The 23,958-nt window shown below is 33.4% G+C and overlaps 2 protein-coding genes and 1 pseudogene across 2 annotated transcripts; 2 read left to right on the forward strand and 1 right to left on the reverse strand.

The window, feature by feature from the left end:
• Positions 1-7,562: 7,562 nt before the first annotated feature.
• Positions 7,563-10,953, reverse strand: LOC126706622 (S-adenosyl-L-methionine:benzoic acid/salicylic acid carboxyl methyltransferase 1-like). The gene is made up of 4 exons (XM_050406158.1): positions 10,793-10,953; positions 9,815-10,219; positions 8,498-8,752; positions 7,563-8,118 (listed from the first exon to the last, which is right to left on the reverse strand). The coding sequence occupies exons 1-4, from the start codon at positions 10,865-10,867 to the stop codon at positions 7,747-7,749; spliced, it is 1,107 nt and encodes a 368-aa protein (XP_050262115.1). The 5' UTR covers positions 10,868-10,953; the 3' UTR covers positions 7,563-7,746.
• Positions 10,954-15,407: 4,454 nt separating this feature from the next.
• LOC126705652 (anthranilate phosphoribosyltransferase, chloroplastic-like) lies at positions 15,408-19,976 on the forward strand. Its single transcript, XM_050404759.1, has 10 exons — positions 15,408-15,845; positions 15,946-16,089; positions 16,707-16,868; positions 16,965-17,048; positions 17,516-17,704; positions 18,376-18,466; positions 19,019-19,078; positions 19,194-19,312; positions 19,411-19,545; positions 19,640-19,976. The coding sequence occupies exons 1-10, from the start codon at positions 15,648-15,650 to the stop codon at positions 19,673-19,675; spliced, it is 1,218 nt and encodes a 405-aa protein (XP_050260716.1). The 5' UTR covers positions 15,408-15,647; the 3' UTR covers positions 19,676-19,976.
• A 1,239-nt stretch (positions 19,977-21,215) lies between these two features.
• Positions 21,216-22,853, forward strand: LOC126704723 (pentatricopeptide repeat-containing protein At2g26790, mitochondrial-like; annotated as a pseudogene).
• The last annotated feature ends 1,105 nt before the right edge of the window (positions 22,854-23,958 follow it).

Raw genomic sequence — 23,958 nt, forward strand, 5'->3', positions numbered from 1 at the left:
AGAAGTGATTTTGTCCCCCCAATACGTAGGAAAGACTCCTTTAACTGATGCAAATGACTCAAGCACTTGCTCTTCAATATACAACAACACCGCACTTACAAATGGATGCCCAATATGAAAGGTTTCTTCAGTGTTTAATTTTTAACAATTGGTTTTTGTTATGTTATTAGGAGCTGGGTCATTAGACAAGATTAGAATAGATTGTTAGGTCAGTTTTTAAATAAATCTTATTTATTTATAATCAATTGATAGAGATTAGGTTTTCTTTGTTTATTTTTTTTAAAGGAAGATTTCTTTTGAATTTGAATGTTACTTTATCCCGTAAAGACATTTATATATATATATATATATATATATATATATGGCTTGGTGTTAAAACATACTAAAATATTATTATTAAAATATTAAGTGAGTTTTTATTTTGAAAGTCTAGACTCCCTCAAATAGTTCATTTATCAATTAAATGGTCTTACTTTCCTCTAAACAACCAACACAAAAAAAGGGTACATATCAATCAGTTTCCAATGAACTTGAAAGAGCAATTGCAAACGTAGATGACATCGAAAAAGATTCGCTTTAGTGCAGGTAACGTTACTGAAGTGATGTTTGTCTACATTTGGGTTCAACGTATTCATCAGTTTTCTTAAAGACACATGCAATGGTATGAACCTGTCGGCTCCTTTCGCCCTAGTTATACGGCCCGTTTCTCTACCCAATCTTTGAGTTGGCTTAATTCTAAGGATCTCCTCTCGCCAACTTGCTTCATAAATAGCAATGGAGTACAAAGCTCTTCCAACGAATGGATAGGATGTAAAAGGAATATGGAAAGATTTTTACAAGTTATGCCTTTTGTTACCACTTTTATGAGATAAAAAAATTATATATTAATTTGTTACATACCGGTTGTAGGAGTGATAGGTCTAAGACTATATATTTATGTATATATTGGGCCAGGGGCCCAATCCGATGACGTTAAATAGTTCGTGGACGAGTAAATACTTTTGTGAGAATCTGTGTTAGTAAGTGAAGAAGTGAAGTATGATCATAATCATCCAAAGAGGTAGTCCGAGGAGGGTTATATCCTCAGCTATGCAAAGCCGAGGTCAGAAGGTACAGTCTGACATCAAAAGTAACGTTCCTGACAATTCCATTGATGAGAATAAGTATCAAGAAGGAACAAGATATAGGGAGGCTATGAAATATCAAAAGTGAAAGCTGCTACCACCGGATTAAATGCTCTGTAGCTAACTTTTTGTTTGCATTAATGTGAAGAAGACCCTTGAATAGTGTCACCTTGGCTACCCCAACTCACAGAGGGTCTAAGAGGGTGTCTGATAGGACAAGCACTCAAGTAGTGATTTAAAAAATCAAGAAGTGGAAGGTCAAGATTGTCTAAAGTGAAGTATGATCATAATCATCCAAAGAGGTAGTCCGAGGAGGGTTATATCCTCAGCTATGCAAAGCCGAGGTCGGAAGGTACAGTCTGACATCAAAAGTAACGTTCCTGACAATTCCATTGATGAGAATAAGTATCAAGAAGGAACAAGATATAAGGAGGCTATGAAATATCTAAAGTGAAAGCTGTTACCACCGCAATAAATGCTCTGTAGCTAACTTTTTGGTTGCATTAATGTGAAGAAGACCCTTGAATAGTGTCACCTTGGCTACCCCAACTCACAGAGGGCCTGAAAGGGTGTCCGATGGGATAAGCACTCAAGTAGTGACTTAGAAAATCAACAAGTGGAAGGTCAAAATCATCTAAAGGGGACTATATAATGTAAGAGACCCTCCATGGAGAAGAGATCAAGAAATAAAGAAAAAAATACCATAGCAATCAAGAATTGAACTGGTAATCTATCTTGAGAGAAGTATATAAGAACTAATTTCCTCATACTGTGCTGAGGACAGTTTTATTTAGAATAAACCAGTCTATTTTCATTTTCTTGTCATCTGAATTTTTTTTACTTGTTGTTTGATTCATTAAAATCTAGTTTTCCAACTCACTCTCTACAAATTCATTGTAATGGGCTTTTTGGGCCTAAGTTCATTTATCATTTGGGCTAGGGACTCAAATTTGGTCCTTACGCCGGTAATTCGGCGAAATAGTATTCCTTTTCAAAAAAAAAAAAAAAAAAAAACCGCCGCACAAAGAAAATATTTTGTTGCGAGTGAATAAGATATTGATGAATTGTCACTACATAAAATCATCATTATTAATAGGAGTCTTTTTCTCAATTATATTCAATTTGTAAAAGTCTTGGTGAGCCTCGTGGGAATTTGAAGTTAATTTTGACTCCAAAACAAGTCGGAGTTCAAGTTTAAGAAGAATTAAGTTTCTGGAATCTTGATTCTTGCTCAATTTCTTCTCAATAGATTGAGACTCTCTTACCTCGACCCATTGAGATAGAATCTCAACTTGTTGAGATTCGTGCAAATCCAGTGATTGGATCTGTTTCTATCAGCTGTTGTGAAGGTCGGGTTTTGTGGTTTTGAAGCCAAGGTATAAAAGGAATCCTATGGCACATTTTCAAGTTTTTTGTAACCCCTGTGGTGTACAAAAGTATAGAAAATTTCCAATCTCTCTGTGTGTAGGGGGCTCTGTGAGTTTGAGCTGATTGTATTGAGCAAATGAAACCCAGTCGGACCAATTCCTTTCCTCAAGAACTAGTTATCATGATTGTGAAACCAAAAACGAAAAAAAATGAGTAATTTGTTGTGGTCTTGTGATTTCTTTTTGGTTTCTTGAGGGTATTGTACTCTAAAGGACTAATGCTTGCGGTCATAACTTAAAAGAAAGGAGCTGGAAGTAAAATATTTGAAGCCAATTTCGTTACATACTATCCAATATACGAGGTCCCTCACAAACGAAGTTTCAAACTCACAATTAGACAGGGTTGTAAATGAATGAAGCTGTTTATGAACAGTTTGAATTCAAACTCAAGATATATATATATATATATATATATATATATATATATATTCATTTGTTTAGTAAACAAATCAAACTTAAGTCAAAATTTAGGCTCAATTATTAAACAAGCCAAGCTCAAACATAATAATGTATTTATAAATAAGCTCATGAACCTAAGACTTTTTTTTTTTTTTGGATAAACATAAACCTGAGACTCGATTTTTTTTTTTTTTTGAGAAACCAGTAAGAACATTTATTAATGTAAATCAAACTGAAAAATATCCTCCAAATCACGTGGTAACTCTTCTAACCACACATCAGAATCAGCAGATGCAACTGCTCTACGAGCGAGGGCATGAGCAAGTTTATTTCCCTCTCTCTTAACATGACAAAAACTACAATCAACGTTAGAAACTAAACTATGAATATCATATTTTTATATGTATACTTGTCTAAAAATATACTTATATAAACTTGAGATTGAATCGTATAAGTTTGTAAATAAGTCATGATATCATTATTGATAATATAAACAGTCTATTCGTAGTAACAATTCATAGATTTGTGAAGGTGTAAAAAATTTTAATCATGATATTACTCTATATAGAAAAAAAATAAGTTAATCAAGTAATTCATGAAAAAATTCAAGCATGTTTATTTCTAATCTTATTTGAATTAAGATTCTTTGCTTGTCACATTAAGTGCCCATTTGGATTGGGCTTATTGCACGTCTGCGTTTTGAGTTTCACGTTTCCTTTTTTTTTTTAGCACATATGAACAGTAACTGCACAGTTCATGCACATTGATTCATTGTGTAGGAGACAAAGTGCACTATTTATGCACTGTTCACACACTGTTCATGGGACCCACAACCACTTTATTCAGAAAAAAAAAAATTAAAAATGGGTCTCACTGCACTATTCACACATTTAAAAATTATTTTACTACAGTGTTTTCAGTTTTCAGCAAAATAAACTGTATTTAAACAGACCCTAAGTCTCCTGTTTGAAATAGGATTTTCATCCATCACGTGGCTTACAAGCCACACCACCACAAACTCATTAAATGACCACTAATAGGCATGTGGGCTGGAGGTGCCCACATGCACCCAACAAATATATGGCAACACCTTGTACGAGAATTAGAAAAAGAAACAAATACAAGTACTTGTCAACCCTACCACATTAACATTATTAGAGAAGCACCTCTGCGTGAGTCATTCATATAACGATGAATACAAATTCTTTGTATTGTTTTTTGTGTACCACTCTATATTCCACTAATCCCATTATGTGGCTATTAAGCCACACTACCACAAACTTATTAAATGACCACTAATAGGCATGTGGGTTGGAGGTGCCCACATGCACCCAACAAATATATGGCAACACCTTGTATGAGAATTAGAAAAAGAAACAAATACAAGTACTTGTCAACCCTACCACATTAACATTATTAGAGAAGCACCTCTGTGTGAGTCATTCTTATAACGATGAATACAAATTTTCTATACCACTCTATGTTCCACCAATTACTATTTTTCATGTTTTGATTTTACTTTCCTTATAAAATAACTGAAATTTAGAATGAAAAGCAATCATACACATGATAAGTAGTGATTGGTGGAACATAAAGTGGTATACAAAAAGTGGTACAGAGAATTTGCATTTGATGATGATAGGACCATTGTTCAATCAGCCATATATAACTATCTTTGTCATAGAAATGGTCGATAAATTGAGCTTTTTCTTTAGAAATGCAATCAGCAATAATTTTCCTGTACCTACAGAAAACCTCCTCAATTATTGCATCTCCAAAGTGAGTGGCGAGCAAGAGTCCAACCACAACTCTCATACATTTTGCGACATTGTATCCATCATCACTAAATACAAAAGATGGATTGAATCTACTATCATGATCATTACATTAGACTGCAAAAACCTCTAGGCGATCAATGGAGAAGTATCCTCCTTTTAAAACTTTAGATTTCAATTCTGATGCGATGATGTGTATTGAGGGATATTGACGGAATCCATAATATCTTCCTCTAAGTTCCTAGAATGTATTTCCTATGGTTAGCACGATAGATTTTATGCAACTTTGAGATCAATTATTCCTTCCTAGTACGAATATGCTATATTAGTTCACAGTCAAGAAATTCCAACAGGTCATAATCAAAATATTTGGAGTCCCTTGATTTTTTTAAAATTACATTAACTAATTCAAAAATAAATAAACAAAATGTTGATATGGCTATAATTGCACTATACCGGGAGAGGAACCTAGTTTATAGTCATAGGCACCTCCCTTTTCCAAGTAACTAGTGGTCATGATTGTCAAAAAATAAAAAAAGTAATGGTCACGAATTTACTTGAACAACTTCCATCTTGTATAGCTGGTTGGTGGATTGAGATTAGGTGCAATACTCTAAGTATTGTACCTGATACAATTGTAATCAATGGCTGAGATTGAAAGTTGTTTTTTCAACTTTCAATCTCAACCATTAAAGGAAAGTTAAAAAGTAAAAAATGTAAAAAATTTTGTGAGAGAAAGTGAGTAAATTGCATTAGGTCCTGATCTCAATCCGCTGGTTGGTTATGTGAATTTGAGCTGATTGTATCGAGGGAGATGAAACCAATATACAACCAAACGTACCTTTTCTCAAGATATTATTGTTCATGATTGTGAAATCAAAAAAACAAACAAACAAAAAACCAAAAAGAGAAAGAAGTGGTCGTGATTCTTTTTTAGTTAGAGAATTTCATTACCATGAGAATTATGTTTCAATGACACGTGAGTCCTACATGTCATTGAGACATGGTCTCATGAGACTACTGTGCTTAGAAGAAGGACTAACGCTTGTGGTCATAACTTAGAAAAGAAAAGAAAATGGAAGTAAATTATTTGAAGCCTTCAATACCAACCTCTCATACGCCATACCCATTAGGTCATCACAAGTACGTAACGCTGGCTCTTTCCTTTTCATATATGATATACAGTAGTCAATGTTAAATTTTGCCTAATAAAATCCATTATTATATATAGATATCAAACAAAGAATTTGATAGATAACCTCTTAACCTTTCAGAATTAGTGAACTATGTACAAAAATTATGGGTGTATATTACGTATCATCAATGGCATTATCCTTTTTTTTTTTTTTTTTTTTAACCTTCCACACAAGAATTATAAATACAAACCTCATACCGTGAGGTCATCACAACTGTAATATACTAGTCTCATCACACGCGCTTCGCATGTGCAATGAAGCTATTTTTTTTTTAAACCTATATTTTTATTTTATATATATAATTTTTATTTTGAGAATTTAATTTATAAGTGGATAAAGTAATTTGAAAATCAACAAGAGAGTGACCTTATTTTTTAGGCAATATTTTAGTGAGAGTTAGAATTGTATTTTTACCAAATTGTTCTTTAATTTTGTCTCTACTTAAATATAGGGATATAGGGACATTTTTGAAAAAAAAAAAAAATGAGGATCCTAAATGGAAGAAGCTTCTTAAATAGGAGTATATACCTTCAAATAGTACTGCTTTTGGTATATAGAGTGTTCACCAACCACAGTTTTGTTAGTTTCTAATTAACAACTTCTGCAATTGCAAACGTAGATAAACATTGAAAACATTTGCCTTGGTGCCGGTAATGTTACTGATTTGATGTTTGTCTAGATCTGGGTTCAATGTATTCATCGGTTACTTTAAACAATATGCAATGGTCTGAACGTCCTATACGGCATTTCATGCCGTTTCTTTGATCAATCTTTGAGTTGGCTTATTTCTTAAGCTCTCCTCACACCGACTTGCTTCATATATGCTGATATATAGCTACAGTGTAAATGAACCGTGAGCTTGATTCGGGAAAATGTTTATTTGTGTTTGTTTATTTAGCAAATAAGTCAAACTTATGTCAAGTTTAGACTCCTATTAAACATGTCAAACTCAAACATAATAATATATATTCATGATCAAATTGATGAACCTAAGGCTCGATTTAACTATATATAATTTTATATTTCTATATGCTTAATTGCCTAAAAATATACTTATTTAGACTTAATAATATGATATCAAGTTCATATGATATCAAGTTTTTATTTAAAGTTTATTAATAATATAAACAATCCATTCATAGTAAAAAAATTAATGGATTTGTGGATATGTAAAATTTTTTAGTCATGGTATTACTTAAAATAGGGGGAAAGAGCTAATCAAGTAGCTCATGAACTAATTTGAGATTGTTCGACAAGAAAATAAACTAAGTTTAAACATGTAATTTTGTTTCATGATGAAATTAAACTTGGCTTGTGTTCAAAATATTATTAAAAGAACAAACTTGAATCTTTAATACTTGGTTTGGCTCAACTCGTTTACATCTTAAATCAAATGTCAAATGAAAAGTTTGACAATGAAATAAAGAAAAATCAATTGAAAAGTTGAGTATTTTCGCTTTTTTTTTTTTTTTTTGGTGCTAATCTTATATAAAGACTAGTGGCCATATAAGGGAAAAAAAAAATAATCTTCAGTGACAAAAACTTTACTATTTGATCTAATTGAAATTCACTCACAATAAATGCATAATTCATAAACCATCCAAATATATGATTTTCTTCATGCCAAGTTGCTAGAGAAAATGAGAAATTGTAGGCACTAGATAGAGTTCACTGAGAACAATTCAAATACACGTTATTTATTACATAAGAAAGCACTAGCGGATAATATATGGCAACACCTATTGCGAGCGAGAACTAGGAAAAAAACAAATACGAGACCAGTTGACCTACCACATTATTTGAAAACCACACTAACGTGAGCCATTCATATGATGAAATGACCACTTTTTTTCATGGAAATGGTCACATTGATAAATTGAGTATTCTCTTTAGAGATGTGATCGGAAATAATTTTCCTGTACCTACGGAAAACCTCATCAATGATTGCATCTCCAAATTGATTAACAAGCAAGGGTTCAGCCACAGCTCTCATGCAATTTGCAACATTGTATCCATCATCACTAAATGCAATAGATGGGTTGAATTCACTATCATAATCATTCCATTTGACTGCAGAAACCTCCAGGCGATCAATGGAGAAGTATCCTCCTTTTAAAACTTCAGATTTCACTTCTGATGGGGATGGTGTGTATTGAGGGATGTTGAAGGAATCCATTTTATCTTCCTCTATGAGTCCCTGGAATGTACATCCTATGGTTAGCATAATAGATTTTATGCAAATTTGAGTTCAATTATTCCTTCCTAGTGCAAACATGCTACATTACCACTTGTTCTATTAGTTCATGGTCAAGAAACTCCTATAGGTCATCATATTATCAACATATTTGGACTGTGGAGTCCTTTGATTTTTTAAAATTTCATTAACTAATTCAAAAATAAATAGATAGTAGGATCTAATTCCATTATTAACATTCCGTCAATTTATACAAACTCAGATTGAATACTCAAATTTTCAAGATTATTTAATTAATTATGACTATACTAATCATAATTAAGTGAAACAAATAGGAAACTTTTAATCATTTTGTAACCAGAGTTGTAGTAGCCTATGTTACCTCAGAGACCATGTCATTGAGGGCCATAGCTAAAAGCTCCCAGATGTAACAACACTCTTTGCTAGATGGATCTTCACTTCTTCTCCCTAAAAATGTTAACACCATTCCCCCTCCTACCATCAGCTCCTCTGCACGGCACTTCAGAAACACTGAAAAATCTCTTTGAAATTGCTCGTAGTATGCCCTAAGTACACTTGGTGGGCTTGTAGATGCCATGTATATGTTCCCTTTGTTATTATCCAGCCCTTCTGGAACCTATTGCACAATAAAATTCATATCATTACTGTGTATTTTTTATTCTCATGCTAGTAAAGTGTGAACTATATCTGGCAATTTATCATTGCATAGATCTTGAATAATTTTTTTTAAAATCACTTTTTATAATTCGAAAATTACAATGATGGTGCGAAGATTTGAGTTGTGAACATCTCTGTTATAAATACAAATAGGTGTTAGTTGAGCTGACACGTAGATCTTGAATAGTTACATTAAGAAAAATGCTAAAGCATGTATTACCAAAAGCACATCTTATGAAGAATTTGATAACTTAGTAATACCAATTGACCTCAAGAATAGGAATAACTATGTCTTATGTATTTAAGATCAATTGAATGCTAAAGTAATTCTTGAGTGATTGACATATAAATTACTCATTTCATAAGTGCTTAATTGGAGGTGGTTATTTGTGTATTGTTGCATACAATATTTCATTCATATGAATGGGTTTGAGAGGGATATTGTATGCTATCATTATACAATATAATAAATCATCACTTCACATTAACAATGAGGTTTCAATTTCTTGCTTAAAATTCAAGATAAGAAATGCAAATTTCTTTTGTAATGCAGTATTAGAGTAAATCATCTTGAGCTCAAACCTTGTTTTCATTCTACCTCTCATTTAAAAAGTTAAAAATCACACATGGAGGGCGTTTGGATTCAGATGAATCCAGTGTCCACGTTTCCAGTGTTGCGTTTCGCTTTGTTTTTTTTTTTTTTTTTTTTTTGCCCGCATTTGTTGACTTTGGAGACAAAATGTACTGTTATGAACAGTGTATATACTGTTCATGCACTGTACATATACTGTTCACGTATTAAAAAATATTAAAAAATATTAAAAATGGGTCCCACAGTACTATTTACACATTTAAAAATTATTTTGCTACAGTGTTTTCAATTTTCAGTTTCAGCAACAATAAGCTCAATCCAAACGGACCCATGTTGGCCTTTTGGATAAAGTGGTAGTTTATTAATCACATGATTATGGATATAATTATTAATTAAATTAACCTTTTTTCTGTTTAAAGAATAAGTTACCTGAGATAACCATTGGAGACTGTAAGAAGAGTGCAAAAAATGCAAACTGTCGCTTGGAAAAAGCCTACCATAAAAAGAACCAGGAGTTCCTGAGAACAAACATGGACCAGCACCAGGCCCCATTTGACAACTCATTTGTTTTTGGAAGCTTGGCAATGACTTGAAAATGGTATTAAAGTCATTTCCAGGAAGGTCGTTCAAAAACACTTGATATTCAAGTGATTCATGGCCTAATTTTTTGCGAAGCTTTTCCACTACCTTGATAATTTCAGTAACCACAAAAAAAGTGTTTGGTCCTGAAGAACAACCCAAGTCAGCGATGGCTAGGCTCCTTGGCAAGGTCCTGCAATAGAGATTGGTAATAGCTTCCTCTGTGATTGGTCTGGTCAAAGATATTACTTTTTGCTGTCAAAGTCCAAACAAAATGAGTTTGAATGAGTAGTAATTTATATGCTCATAAACTAAGAAAATAATTGTCCTTTATGAAATGGGTTGTGTATGGTAAAATGAAGTGATGATAATAGCGTATATCTTATATTCAACTATTCAAAGTATTGTAATTTTTCTTCCTCTTTGTGTTTAGTCAATCAAACTAGCGCAGTAAAAAAACTTTTATGTTATAACAAAGAAAAATAATTGTCACACACTCATTATTATATATTCTCTATACAAACACTACCTCAGATTGAATTCGTGTTCTTAAAACACTATTTTAGTTAAAAATGTGAAATTATAAAATCATATTTTTAAAACATGATTTTACAATTTTAACTAATATCGTGTTTTCAAAGTGTGCAATAACGAGTATTTAATAAAATTTTCTACGTAACAATATATGGCACATAAAAAATGTCCTTTTTAACATGGCATTGGCCTGACTTGAACAGTCAATTAAGTGGGAATATCATGTACCACCTGTATATATGAACCTATATGATTTGAAAATATTCGTGGTAGGGGTTTGGTAATTAATTTTACCTGAACCAGAGAGTTGTTTGCATAACTTGTTTCACCTTTTCCACCATTCATGTGGAGCACTTGAACAACTTCCATTTCTCTCTTCTCTCTTGTGTATAGATGAGTGATTCTGTGAGTTTATGCTGTGACTGTGTCGTAGGAGAGGAACCCAATTTATAAGCATAGCCATTTGCCTTTCCTGAATAAAGTATAAACTAGTGGTGGTAATTGTCAGACCAAAAAATAGAAAAAATTGTGGACATGAATTTTCTGGTTTCTTGGGGTTAATAATGGACGTAACCATGACTGAGATTGTGCAGCCATGTGTACATAAAAAATTAGAAGCCAATTTCGTTACTGCTTTGCTTTGATATAATAATTGATTCACAAAAAAACCCAAAAGAGTGTTTGTTATGAGTGTTCACCAACCAGAGTTTTGTCAGTTTCCATTGTAACTGTGCATGCAAAGTTAGTGTATTTGGGTAATGATGTAAGTGATGTATGTAACTGATGTGTGACCTCATCCAATTTTAACGTATTCACCAGTGTCTTTTTTTTTTTTTTTTTAATAATTTTTTTTTTAAGAATGTCAATTTATGGTGTCCATTCTTGATAATAGTTATTTATCATTAGACTAAGATATCAATCAGTTTTTGGTGTAGGCGGGTTGAACCCCTCATTTCTTATTCAGCAATCCGAAATTTTACTAGTTGAGTTAACTGAAATCCACCAGTATCTTAAAAACACATGAAACAAATATTTGATCCTCAAAAAGTTTGTCCAATTTTTATTTTATTTTATCCTTAACATTTAAAAAGTAGCAACTTGGCCTTTAAATAATGTAAAACGATTCATTTTGGTCAGTACACTAATCTGAAAATTGATGTTGTCTAATTGGCCATATTTACAATAGAAAAGGGTATGGATGATGACTTAGAAATTACATGCGAGCAACCACAGTAAATTAAAATGACAGTTCATGTAGTAAATGGTAAGAGGGAACTATCAAGCATCCTCGGTAAAATAAAACGACACTATTATGTGATGATAGGGAACTATCACCGTGGTATTAATTTTAAGAAAAGCATGTTATTTCGACACCTACTTGATCAATTGAAAATTTATCTCGACACATCTTCAACAATTAGTTGATCAATCAAGAATCGTACATTCAGATTTTAACCTATTTGGTTTTTCATTAGGTTGGCTATACAAAGTGAGTTTTTGTAATCCTAAATAAAGGCACATCAAACCCGGCCTTTATGGAGGTTGGAGAGGTAAAGCATCAAAAATCCTAAACTTTTCAAAAGAGTAGATCTTAGCCTCCATCCAGTGTATACTCTACTACTGTTGTGGAGAAAATCTACAAGTAGGTATTTGAAGTCATGAGTATTTGAATTTGTGGATTCAAATCTGTGTTGGTAACGTCAGTAAGTACTATATAGGCTATAACAATTTAGAATAAGGTATTCTTTATTGGAAAAAACTTCAATTATTTGATCAGTGGATATGTGAATTTGTTTTGCCTCTAAGGTTAATATATTTATTTGAGTGGATGGTTAAAAGTCCTCAGCGTCGTTTTTTACTTTATTATTATAGTGTTCTTTCATTTTTCCCTATGTCACCATATGTTTTATTATTTGTGTGATTTTTTTTTTTCCATATGGTTTATGTTGCTAGTTAGATGGTAATTAGCTTGTAAATTAATCTGAGTGGTAATTTAATATATTTATTAATTCTGCCCCAAAATCAACTGGGGTCTAAATTTTTTCCTAACATTATTTTCATTTTTATAAAATTTGCATAAATTTCTACTCTTATCAATATTAAAATGTCTTTTTTTTTGTCCCAAAACTATTGTAAACACCACACTTTCTCTCCTTAAACTTTTAAAATATTTTTTTCATCTCTAAACTATTGAAAAAAATAAAATAAAATCATCCCTATTTTTGCAACTAAACTATGGAAAAAAATGCTTTAAAAAGAAAATGTAATGCTTTCAATAATTTAAAAATGAAAATAAGAAATTGGGTGAATTGCAAATTACACCCCTAAAGTTCGGAGGTGATTAGATTTTATATCCTGAAGTTTTAGAATTTGGATTTTACCAATGGCTTTAAAACCCGGACCGGACCATATGGTCCAATTGGAAAAACCTTGAATTGCTCATTTTTGTGGTTCTTTTAGCCTCAGGAACCGCTCTATGGAAAAAAAGTAGGGACCTGTGCGAACCGTGGTCAGACCTCACGGTTTTGAGAACTGTGACCAGACCCCTTCTCACGGGTCCCTACTTCCCTTTGAATTTGAACCTAAAAAAAAAAAAAAATGGCAACGAAATGGACATTATAGACCGTGTACAGGTTTTCCGTTCAGACTTGGGCATTTTGTTTGAAAATATTCACTGAAAACTTGCTAGAAGTTTTGAATCTTTCATCGTCGAGAGGGTCATCTTGTTCGCTAGAAGCCAAAAGTAGTAGATCTTGTTCGCTAAATTGATGTTTTGGGGGACATTTTGCTCGGATCTGTTTTGGAAGAAAGTGAGAAGAGTTTGCTCAAATCAATTCTGGAAGAGAGAGGGGTGAGAGAGAGAAAACAAGAAGTGTGTAAGGGAAAGAAAGAAAAGACTAGCCTAGTGGTAGTGTATTAGTGGGCAAGGGTCTGATGGTTTTATGAGGATGGGGAATACTAATGCATGGGGAAGAGAGTTTGTTTGGGGAAAGGGTAAATTAAATGCAAGAGTGGACATTTTCTTTAATGCAATCATTTTTATATTTAATTTTAAATGTTAAACTTTTTAATTTAATATATTAAGATAAACTTTAAAGTAATATTTTAAACTTGAAAGTGGTGCATCTCTATATTTATTTGTACTATTTTAATAAAATATTCTATTTGTAATACTTTTATACATTTATTTATATTTAAAATAATTAATAATTTAATTATGATGTTATCACGGTTCGACTCCAATTCAACTTCGGTTTGGCCTTAAAAATCTTGAACCTCTCATTTTTACAATTCAATGAACGGTCCGAGTTACAAAACCATGATTTTACCCCCTATATTTTAGAGTTTGGATTTTACTCCCTAAATTTTCAGAATTTGGTGGTGTAAAATCTAAACAACCCTAAACTTTAGGAGATAAAATCCAAGTTTTGAAACATTAGGGTGTAAAATCCAAATACCGCAAGGATAGGACCAACTTTGTAATTTACCCTATATTATATTTTAGGCACCTTCTTCTATTTGTGGACCTTAAATTATTGCCTAGATAGCCTAATGGATGAGAGGCTCTAAGGCCATAAGAATTGGGAAACAAAAAGGGCACGTCCCTTGTTTTAATATGACAAAATCATGACGAAACTTTTTTTTGAGAGAGTTTCAAACTATGATGTCTACTCTTTATGAATGAAGGGAAAGACAAAATAACCCACTATAGAGGAAATATAATGAATGCTAAGACTTTGATCAATTGGGAAATGAAAGAGCCCCTGGTGGTAAGGATGGAAACATGTAGGGGTAATTTTGTAATTTTATAATTTGGATAAAAAAACAATGGGTTTGGTGGAAACTCTAACCAGCCATTTTCTTTCCTTTTTTCTTTTCACCCCAACCAACACAACATTAAAAACAAAATGTTACAATGCTAATTTAAAAAGGAAAAATAAATAAGATACAATTCCTTTAGTGTTGTATAATAACTTCTCCAAATAAATTCAAAGTATTGAAATCTATTAGAATTTGATTGAGTAATCTTTCTTTTTTTTTTAGAAAGAATTTAATAGGGTAATCTAGTACCTAAATTTTACCCATTTAAAAATAATTAGAGGGAATAAAAAAAGAGTCTAAATTTGGTAAGGTTGGGATGTAAAACCCATGTTTTGCATCATCCAATAAGAAATTGTCATATCAACATTTTACTTAAAATTTAATACAACCTACCACACTTAATAATATCCGAATAAGCTCCCAAATCCCACTTTGGTTGGATTAATATATGGGTATTATAATTGATTGGGTGTGGTTGAATTTATTGTTAAATGTGTGATAAAATGACATGACATTTGAGATTGGAAAAGTAAAATATGAGTTTTACCCCACTTCCTTATAAAATTTAATCTCATAAAAAAATAATGATAATAGTAAGGATTATTTCACATTTTTCTCACCTAATCACTTAGTCTACACGATATCGAAGTGCATTAGAATTCAAAAATAAAATAAAATATCAAACTAATAAGTGGATTGGATTTAAAATTCCTTAGAAAAGAAATAAAGATAAATATTTTTTGTTTTTTATTTGATCAATACAAATATGTATTAGATTTTTGTTTTTTGAGGTTAAATGCATAGTTTTAAAAAGCGGACCAAACTTTATCGGTTCAATTGAGAATCTGATCATAATTTGGTTTACTAATAACAAACAAACCAATATCACCGAATAAATAATCATTTCACAAGTATAAGCAAGTATAAGCACTTATAGAATATGAGAAAAAGATGAGGATTGAAGTAGGAGCTAATTCCGGTTATACGTGACCATTTGGGTAAGTGGGTGATTTATCCACACATTTTTTCTCACCTAAACAGTCATCACCGGATTTACATGACATCAATGCGCCTTTTACACAGATGACATCTTACATAGAAAACTGGTAAGTTACGTTAAATCTTCACATATGGTAACCCCAAATATGGATTCCGATTTAATCATTGGCCTTCTGTGCTGGACAATGATATTGCTACATTACATATTGAAGCTGCAAAATAAAACAACCCATCTCTTCTTGTTCCCTCATAAAGACAAATACATTCACAGAGAGACTCACAGTTTCTGTTCTCAAAGATTGGTTTTTTGTTGTGAAGTTGGGCTGCAATGGCTGTCTCCTCCTACAAATCTCAAATCCTTTTCCCTTCTTTGAATCCCATTCCCAAGTTTAATGCTCCTCGAAATTGCTTTTTCCCACACCCAATTCCTCACGCAAAGCAACTAAGTCAAAAAACCACTCTGGTCTCTGCATTTCCCGGCACTGTATCTGATAGTTCAACCCAAAAAGTACAATCTTTCGATGAGGTACGGATTTGGGGTTGTTTCGATTTGTGTTTATTTGTAATTTTGGTTTCTGGGTTGTTTTGGTTTCTGAATTTTGTTTGGTTTTTTGGGGTTGTTGCAGTTGATTGAATCATTGATAGATCGTGTTGATTTATCTGAGGCTGAGGCTGAGGCTTCCCTTGATTTTTTACTAAAAGATGCAAATGAGGCACTGATTAGTGCTTTTCTTGTTCTGCTGAGAGCTAAAGGGGAGACATATGAAGAGGTAAAATGTTCTCTTCTTTTGGGTTCTATTAGAATGAGTTTTATCATTGACATTTCAAAATTATAGTATGCTGTTTGCCCACTTGGAATTGATAGATATGATATTAGAATTTATTGTCTGAGTGAAATTTCATGGAATAATGATATTGAAGGCGTGTTTTCTAGCTGCTTCTTAACACTTAAAAATCATGTTAATAGATTTTTACTTGATAAATCTGAGGCCAACCACCCAAGTTTTTTGCCTAAATGCTTTTATGGCCTGTTTGGATGGAGGGGGAAGGAGGGGGAGTGGAGGGGAGTAGAGTAGAGTTGGCTAAAAACAAGCTAATTTTAGGCTAACTCAACTCTACTCTACTCTCCCTCCCTCTCCCTCAATCCAAACGGACCATTAAGGACTTAAGCCAATTCAATTTTTGTCTACAAAAGTATGCTTAATGTTATAACAAATGGAGGATAATGAAGGGTTCAAGCGAAAGCCTTGTGGTGATGGCATCTTCCTGTGTGGTGGCCCATGTCTATGGTTCAAACTCCACCTCCCCCTCCCCCACTATCTACCTATCTCAAAAAATGGAGGATAGTGAAAGTTAATATTTTTATGGGTTTTTAATGATTAAACAGATTGTGGGGTTGGCAAGGGCAATGCTCAAGCATAGTGTGAAGGTAGAAGGGTTGAATGATGCAGTTGACATTGTTGGAACGGGTGGTGATGGAGCAAACACTGTGAACATTTCCACTGGGGCTTCAATACTTGCTGCAGCTTGTGGTGCAAAAGTTGCAAAGGTTGGCATTCCTCTACACTTACTTTGAGGCTGTGATCTTTAGTGAGATGTATTACAAATGTTTGAAATAGTGATTGATTAATTGTTTTGTGTTCAGCAAGGAAACAGGTCAAGTTCCTCCGCCTGTGGAAGTGCTGATGTATTAGAAGCATTGGGAGTAGCTTTTGACTTGGATCCTGAGGTTAGTGTAATTAATTTTATTTTTCAAAATTTAGTTGATGCTCCAATGATATTATGGGTAGTGAGTGACTACGCTTCAGAGCAGCTTCTTGTGTGGTGAGAAGCATATTCTGACCATTAGGAGATTATAAACTGGCTGCACTAGACTTTATAGTTTTAGACAATTTATGAAATACATATCAACCTAGAAGTTATCGTGATAATTTTGCAGTCAGATGAGGATGCTATCTCTATCTGATGATAGATGTTTTTCACTCATAAGCACAATGGTAATTAGTATTTATGCCCATAGTATTATTTCCAAACCTATACCCACTGAAACCCCAAACTACATCTAGCGGAGAATTTTTTTTTTTAAATGTGAATGTATGTGCTCTACTTATATAATATGAGAAGAGTGCCAATATTCTGAACAAATGATTTTTTCCTATATTAATTCAATTTCTCATTGTTTTTTCTTTAACTCAGGGGGTTACGAGGTGCGTGAACGAAGGAGGAATTGGGTTTATGATGGCTCCAAGGTATCACCCAGCCATGAAGATTGTCAGCCCTGTTAGAAAAAAGCTAAAAGTGAAAACTGTGTTCAACATATTGGGCCCAATGTTGAATCCATCTAGGGTACCTTTTGCTGTTGTTGGAGTATATAAAGAAGACTTGGTAAGTATTTGTATCAAGAATATTAAAATTATCATCTACTCTCCTAAAACTTTATTTCTTGATGATTTAATTTCATATAACTTCCCCTCCACCAAAAATAAAAAGATTTGAAACTAATTACATAACAAAAGTGATTGAATATTTCATTGTTTCAAATGTAGTCACTATGTTGCCAGGATGGTTTCAATAGATATAAGGTTGTGACTAAATAGATAATTAATAGATTAATTGTTAGTAAGATTCAAAGGTTTTTGATTTTGATTTTGATTTTGGGTCTTGCCTGAATTGTTGATTAATGTATAATTGACTCAAAACTTTTTGAGTGTTATGTACTTGCTTATTGGCTCAACATAGTCCTGGAGTATCTCAAATTGTAATCAAGTTAAAATGTTTTGTTTGCAGTAGAGCTTAGACAACTTATAGTAGCAAAAATTAATCTCTATTGTTTCAGTTTGAGAGCATGTAACCAAACTAAAGCAACTATGTTAATGTTTCATATTATTATTACAGTTATCACTTCATCATTGATTTCATTGTGTATTCTCTACTAATAGAAGGAAGCCGATACAAAATTATATACTGTTAATGGACTTGGGTTCACTTTTCAAGTAATTAGTTGCGTATATGTGATAATAGTTTTTTTCTTAGTATATGTTCTATTTGTTGTTTAGGTCTTAAAAATGGCTAAAGCATTGCAACTTTTTGGCATGAAAAGAGCATTAGTTGTTCACTCAGAGGGCTTAGATGAAATGAGCCCCCTAGGTAAGATACTTCTCTTTTTGAATGCTGAAGTATGCATATTGCAACTGTAGAATTTGACATTTTCGTATCTCTCTCTCTCTCTCTCTTTCTCTTTAAATTATGAGATAAACTATGATGAAGAGGCCTTCCATCAAGATTGATCGAGCATAACCCATCTTTACATGCCTTGGTCAGTTTTCTTATTGATCCAAACCATTCACATAGATTTACAAACAAAAAAAAAATTGTATCTCTTACATTTTGCATTAGTAATTAGTGCCAACTTATTAAATTTTTTGCTTATATTTGAATGGCATATAACACTGCTTATCCATGTCAAAAAAGAACATCTTTTTTAAGTGGAAAAAACCATAATTTATATTTTCAATTTATGTCCTCTCACATATTTTTCCTCAGTGTATCGCATAATTTAAAATTTTCTAGAAGCCTATCAATACGTGTACAAATGGTGATGCTCTATCAATCTTGATGAGGTGGTGCCCTTTTAAAGTTTATCTGTTTAAGTATATTAGTAGATCTCATCTTAGTCACGGATCAATGATTTGAATACAGGACCTGGGCTAATCCTTGATGTCACTCCAAAAAACATTGAGACATTCTCATTTGATCCATGTGAGAATCTTGCCTCTAATTTTTAATTTGTTCATGTTTGATTAGTTTCTACATAGTAATGGTTATGAACAATTTATTTATGCTTACTGATAAAGATGTAATGTTTACTGGATAGTGGAGTTTGGCATTCCCCGCTGCACCCTAGATAGCTTGAAAGGTGGGGATCCAGAGTATAATGCGGATGTTCTAAAGCGTGTGTTATCAGGACAGAAAGGGTCCATTGCCGATGCACTTGTAAGTTCTTTGGCAGTCTGGCTCTCATTAAGCTGTTAATGTCATGAGTTTACTACTTATGATCGAGAAATCTAATAATTACCAAAATATTTGAACAGATAATGAATGCAGCAGCTGCTTTATTGGTTAGTGGTCAAGTGAACACCTTGGGTGAAGGGATAATTTTGGCTCGTGAAACACAAGAATCAGGAAAAGCTCTTCAGAGGCTTAATTTGTGGATAGATATTTCCAATGTAAGTCAAATAAAAAAAAATTAAAATTAAAATAGCTTCAAATTGAGATTGACTAATATAAACTTCTTTGATCTCATTCATTTGATAATTGCAGAAATCAAAAAACGAAGCAGCCCTTAAGTATGCCTGAGACTCTAATATCAGTTAGGGAGTTCTGAAGATTGAAAGCCAAAAAATAGCATGGGAAATGTCAAAGTATTCTGACATGTGAAGGCTTCTAAGTATTCAGACATGTGAAGACTTTGAAGAGTATAAACTTTCACCTGCTTAAATTTTGAATAGCCCATTTAAAGCCAAATCTTGTAATCAGTAGAGCTTTATGCTTCATGCTGATGTTTTTCAATTTTAGGGATGTTTATATCCCAGTTGTTTCTCAAGATGTAAGAGACCTACAAGAATTGATAAATGCAGTATTTCACTTTGAAGTAGTATCCAAAGAGACAGAATAGCAGTAAAATAATTGGTTGTGGAACTATCAATGTGCATCTCTCTCTCTCTCTCTCTCTCTCTCAGACAAATAAAGAAATGGAATTGGTGTTCAGAGCAAGAAGAAAGAGCAAAGAAGAGCTAGAAATGGTGTTGAACTAGGGCAAGAAGGTTATATCCTCCACACACTTCGTGATCTTCAGGTTTTTTTTTTTTTAATCTATCCATCATAGTATGCAAGCTTCTATTCAACTAGATCTGCATATGTTATCCCATAACAAATGCATATGTTAAAAAAGATATCCTGTTACTTGATAGAGATTTTGAATCTCTGATAAGTTCTGTCATAGTGAGAGTACAGATGCCAAATTTGATGTGAATAAAAAAATCCTATAGTTTAATTCTTGTCCAATTACCATCATCTGCTTTCTTTGATCTCGCCTACATGATCATTTCTACCATCCAAGTTGAACAACACTTATCACTTCTCTATTTTCGTAACAATGAGAAACTCGATGACTGTTCACTATACCGTATTCTTGAGGAACTTTTTGTTTTAAATGTATGTTCTATTTGAAGGACATGGAAGTGATGTTCAAGCAGCTCTAGCAGAGTGGACAGGACATAGAACCCTAAAAGGACTGATTGAAGAATACAATTTTCAGTTTCTTGTTATCTGTTATTGCAGTGGTTGTAGAAAACTGGTAGGGAGGTCAGCTTGTTTCCCTTCTCGCCAAAGCTGGTGTGATTGCCAATTACTCTGCCCATCTGTGTGAATAATGTAGATTCCAAATGTTTTTGTAAACAAGGTGAAAACAAGAAATACAAACATTACAAATGTTCCTAGATCAAGTTTCATAGGCCACACTACAAGTTTTGTAATAACACTACATTGGTTGTTTGACACTGAAATGTTTTGTGGTAATGGAATGAAATACTATTTTAGAGTTTAAACAACTCTACTGAGGTTTTCCGCTAATTAAACTTTTTCGGGTCAAGCTCATGTCCTGTTTGAATGTCATCAGTGTAGCTTATTGGAGTGCTGGTCAGAATGACCCTATTTTTTTTTTTGTTTATATATGCTTTCTGTTGAACTAAGAAAAATTGCAAAGACAACCTCTCATTTTATAATTTTTATTCTCTTTTTGTAGTTGGATTGCAACCGGAGTTTAAGTCTTGTAACTCTTATTTTTCTTTAGATTGTACCTTATACACAAAGCCATGGAAATTTCTGATTTGTTTGAAACGCTTGCAGGCTTGCAGCGGAGGGGCTGCAGCCTGATGAGACATTGCTTAGAGCATACAATGCATTGGTTAGATCTTGGTATATGTTTGATGAGGCCATTGATGTTTTGTTCCAAATGAAGAAGTGCTGGCCCATATCTTCACCTATAATTTTCTCATGAATCAATTATTTAAGCATGCCAAAATGGAGCCCTAATGATTACACCTATGCCATTGTGATTGAAGCATTCTGCAGGACTGATGATATGGAAGAAGCTGTTCATGTTTTTCAGGAGATGGAGGAAGCTGGGGTTACCCTTAGAGCTTTCGCTTGGACAGAATATATTGAAGGGCTTTGCACCCATCAGAGGTCAGGTTTGGGATAAAAAGTGCTACAAGCATGGAAAGGGGCATCTGCCTCTATTGATGCATATGCTTATGCTGCTGTCATTTGTGGGTTCCGTGACAAGATATGGTGCATTGATCCATAGGCACTGCAAGAATTGAAATTTTCTATAAGCTTAATGATATGATGTAAAAGGGTATATAAAGTTAGTAATTATGTGATTGTTGGCTTGATTCTTCAATGATTGTGTAACATGGGCATGCCTTTGGAAGCATTGTGTCTATTTGAAGAATTGAAGGGATCCAGAATTTTTCCTGATGAGCTTCTATACAATATTGTGGTGGATGTTTTGTGCAAACAGGGGAAAGTGGAAGAAGCCAATACATGAAAGGTAAGCATATGGGTTTAGATATTAAGCAGTAGATGACCTTGATTTAAGGATACTATTTCCTTGGAAAAGTTTCTATTGCCTTGAATCTATTTGAGCAAATGAAGGAAAAGGGGTTCAAGCCTGACCTTGCTGTTTATGATGCACATACTGGCGGGGTTTTCTAGAAATGGCTTCACATCTGAGGAACGTGACCCTTTGGATTATATGGAGGCACAGGGTTTGAAACCAAACTCTGTTACACACAACATGATTATTGAAGGTTTTTGTAAAGGTGAAGGTGGAGGAAGCTGAGGAACTGCTAAGAAGTTTGGAATATGAGACTGGATAACCATTCTGCAAAGATTAATGGGTACTGTGTAGCCAACCATACAAGTGAGGCCTTTAAACTTTTTGTTAGGCTGTCAAAGCTAGGGGTTTTAATTAAAAAAATGTTCATGTGCTGAACTACTGAGTAACCTTTGCTTGGAAAGTGTCTACGATAGACCTTCAAGGTGCATTGGTGCTTGAGACAATGTTGGCATTGAATGTAAAACCAATAAAAATAATGTTCAGAAAGTCTTAGCTGCTCTGTGTGAGGCTGGAAATATGAAAAAGGTCCAGTGGCTTTTTGATGATGGAGTTGAAAGCGGGTTAATTCCTCATGTTATTTCCTACATAATGATGATATATGGTTATTACAGATGAATTTCTTACGAGAATCCCATGATCTCTTTCATCATGTGAAGGAGAGGGGCATGAAACCTGATCTCTCTCGTGGTTGTATGGTATAAATTTTGTTTTGATTTTCAACAATGTATATTTCCCTATGTGGAGTTGGATACTAGTACTTTGATCTTGTTCTCCCTAAAATTGTTGCCACCAAAGGTAGAGCTACAATTGAAAGTGCTTAAGCCACTCTTTGGTATGTATTTTATCTTACAATCTCTTAGCTTCTTGCATAACATTATTCATTTTTTATTGGTTAATGTGACCAGTGGTTTCGAACCCATAATCTCACCCTCCACAAATTCTTGTGGGATGAGGAAGTGATATTTGAGCCAAAGCTCATTATATTGACATGATTATCATCTTCTACAAAATGTGGCTTGTTGCCGTTTCCATTAATCCTGGTTTTCCTTTTGAACAAGGTATTGCTAGTTAGAGTTGTTACAAAGAAAGAGAGTGATTGCTTGTCTCTAAATTTTGCTACCCTTTAATGGCTTTTATTTTCCTTGCCTGATTTGTTCCATAATTTGGCCATTGTAGGCACAATGTAGCAATAAAGTGTGCAACTATGGCTCCAGGTACCGTATGCATTGTAAAGTTACACAATTAACCAAAGAAATAATTGTCATACTAACTGGCTTATTGTTAGCATATAAAAATGGTTTGGTTTTGACAGATGAAGCTCATGTCAAGGAGTTGAACTTGAAACAAATGTGGAGTCGTTCAAATGGGTTTTTAACCTTTTGTTCAATGAACTTCCCTTATGGTCTATTGTTATTTTCTTCAGATTCTATTTGATAAAAGGAACACTGTGCTTTCCATTTACAACAGGTACTGTATTCAGAGAACCAATTATTTAGCTTGTTCCAGGTTTGTAATGTTTTCTTGAAAGCCAGTTTCTTTTTCATGATAAAGCCAAGGGCCCAGAATCCAGATTGACTTGGTTTTCTTTTCAGTACAGGGCAACACATACAGATTCAACCAACCCGCTGCCTCCGCACTTCCAAGTTCAAAACTTGGAACACAACACTATTTTGATGTTCAAAAACTCCGATCTTGGTGAATTCGCTGATTTGATATTCTGTGAGCCAGGGCATTTCTTTAAGAAAGCACTAATAAATCAACAAAAATAAACTCTGCTTGACCATTTCACATCAAATCATCACCATGACTGACATTGCTTCCTAAGCCTGCATTTCATACACAGTGGCCGATTGGGTTGAGCTTAGCTGTTTGTGAGTGCTTGTAGGGCAATCGGACATGGATCAATTATGCTTGCAACTTAATTCAAGAATATATCCTCAAAAAACCTCTAAAAGTA

Source organism: Quercus robur, chromosome 11 (assembly GCF_932294415.1).
Source record: "Quercus robur chromosome 11, dhQueRobu3.1, whole genome shotgun sequence".
Classification (NCBI taxonomy): Eukaryota; Viridiplantae; Streptophyta; class Magnoliopsida; order Fagales; family Fagaceae; genus Quercus; species Quercus robur.

Coding starts and splice junctions, on each gene's coding strand:
- LOC126706622 (XM_050406158.1), bottom strand. CDS start 10,867: ATGGAAGTTGTTCAAGTGCTCCACATGAATGGTGGAAAAGGTGAAACA. Junction 10,220..10,792: donor CAAACAACTCTCTGGTTCAG/GTAAAATTAATT, acceptor GGACTTTGACAG/CAAAAAGTAATATCTTTGAC. Junction 8,753..9,814: donor GTCTCCAATGGTTATCTCAG/GTAACTTATTCT, acceptor ATTGTGCAATAG/GTTCCAGAAGGGCTGGATAA.
- LOC126705652 (XM_050404759.1), top strand. CDS start 15,648: ATGGCTGTCTCCTCCTACAAATCTCAAATCCTTTTCCCTTCTTTGAAT. Junction 15,846..15,945: donor AAGTACAATCTTTCGATGAG/GTACGGATTTGG, acceptor GGGTTGTTGCAG/TTGATTGAATCATTGATAGA. Junction 19,079..19,193: donor GACATTCTCATTTGATCCAT/GTGAGAATCTTG, acceptor TTTACTGGATAG/TGGAGTTTGGCATTCCCCGC.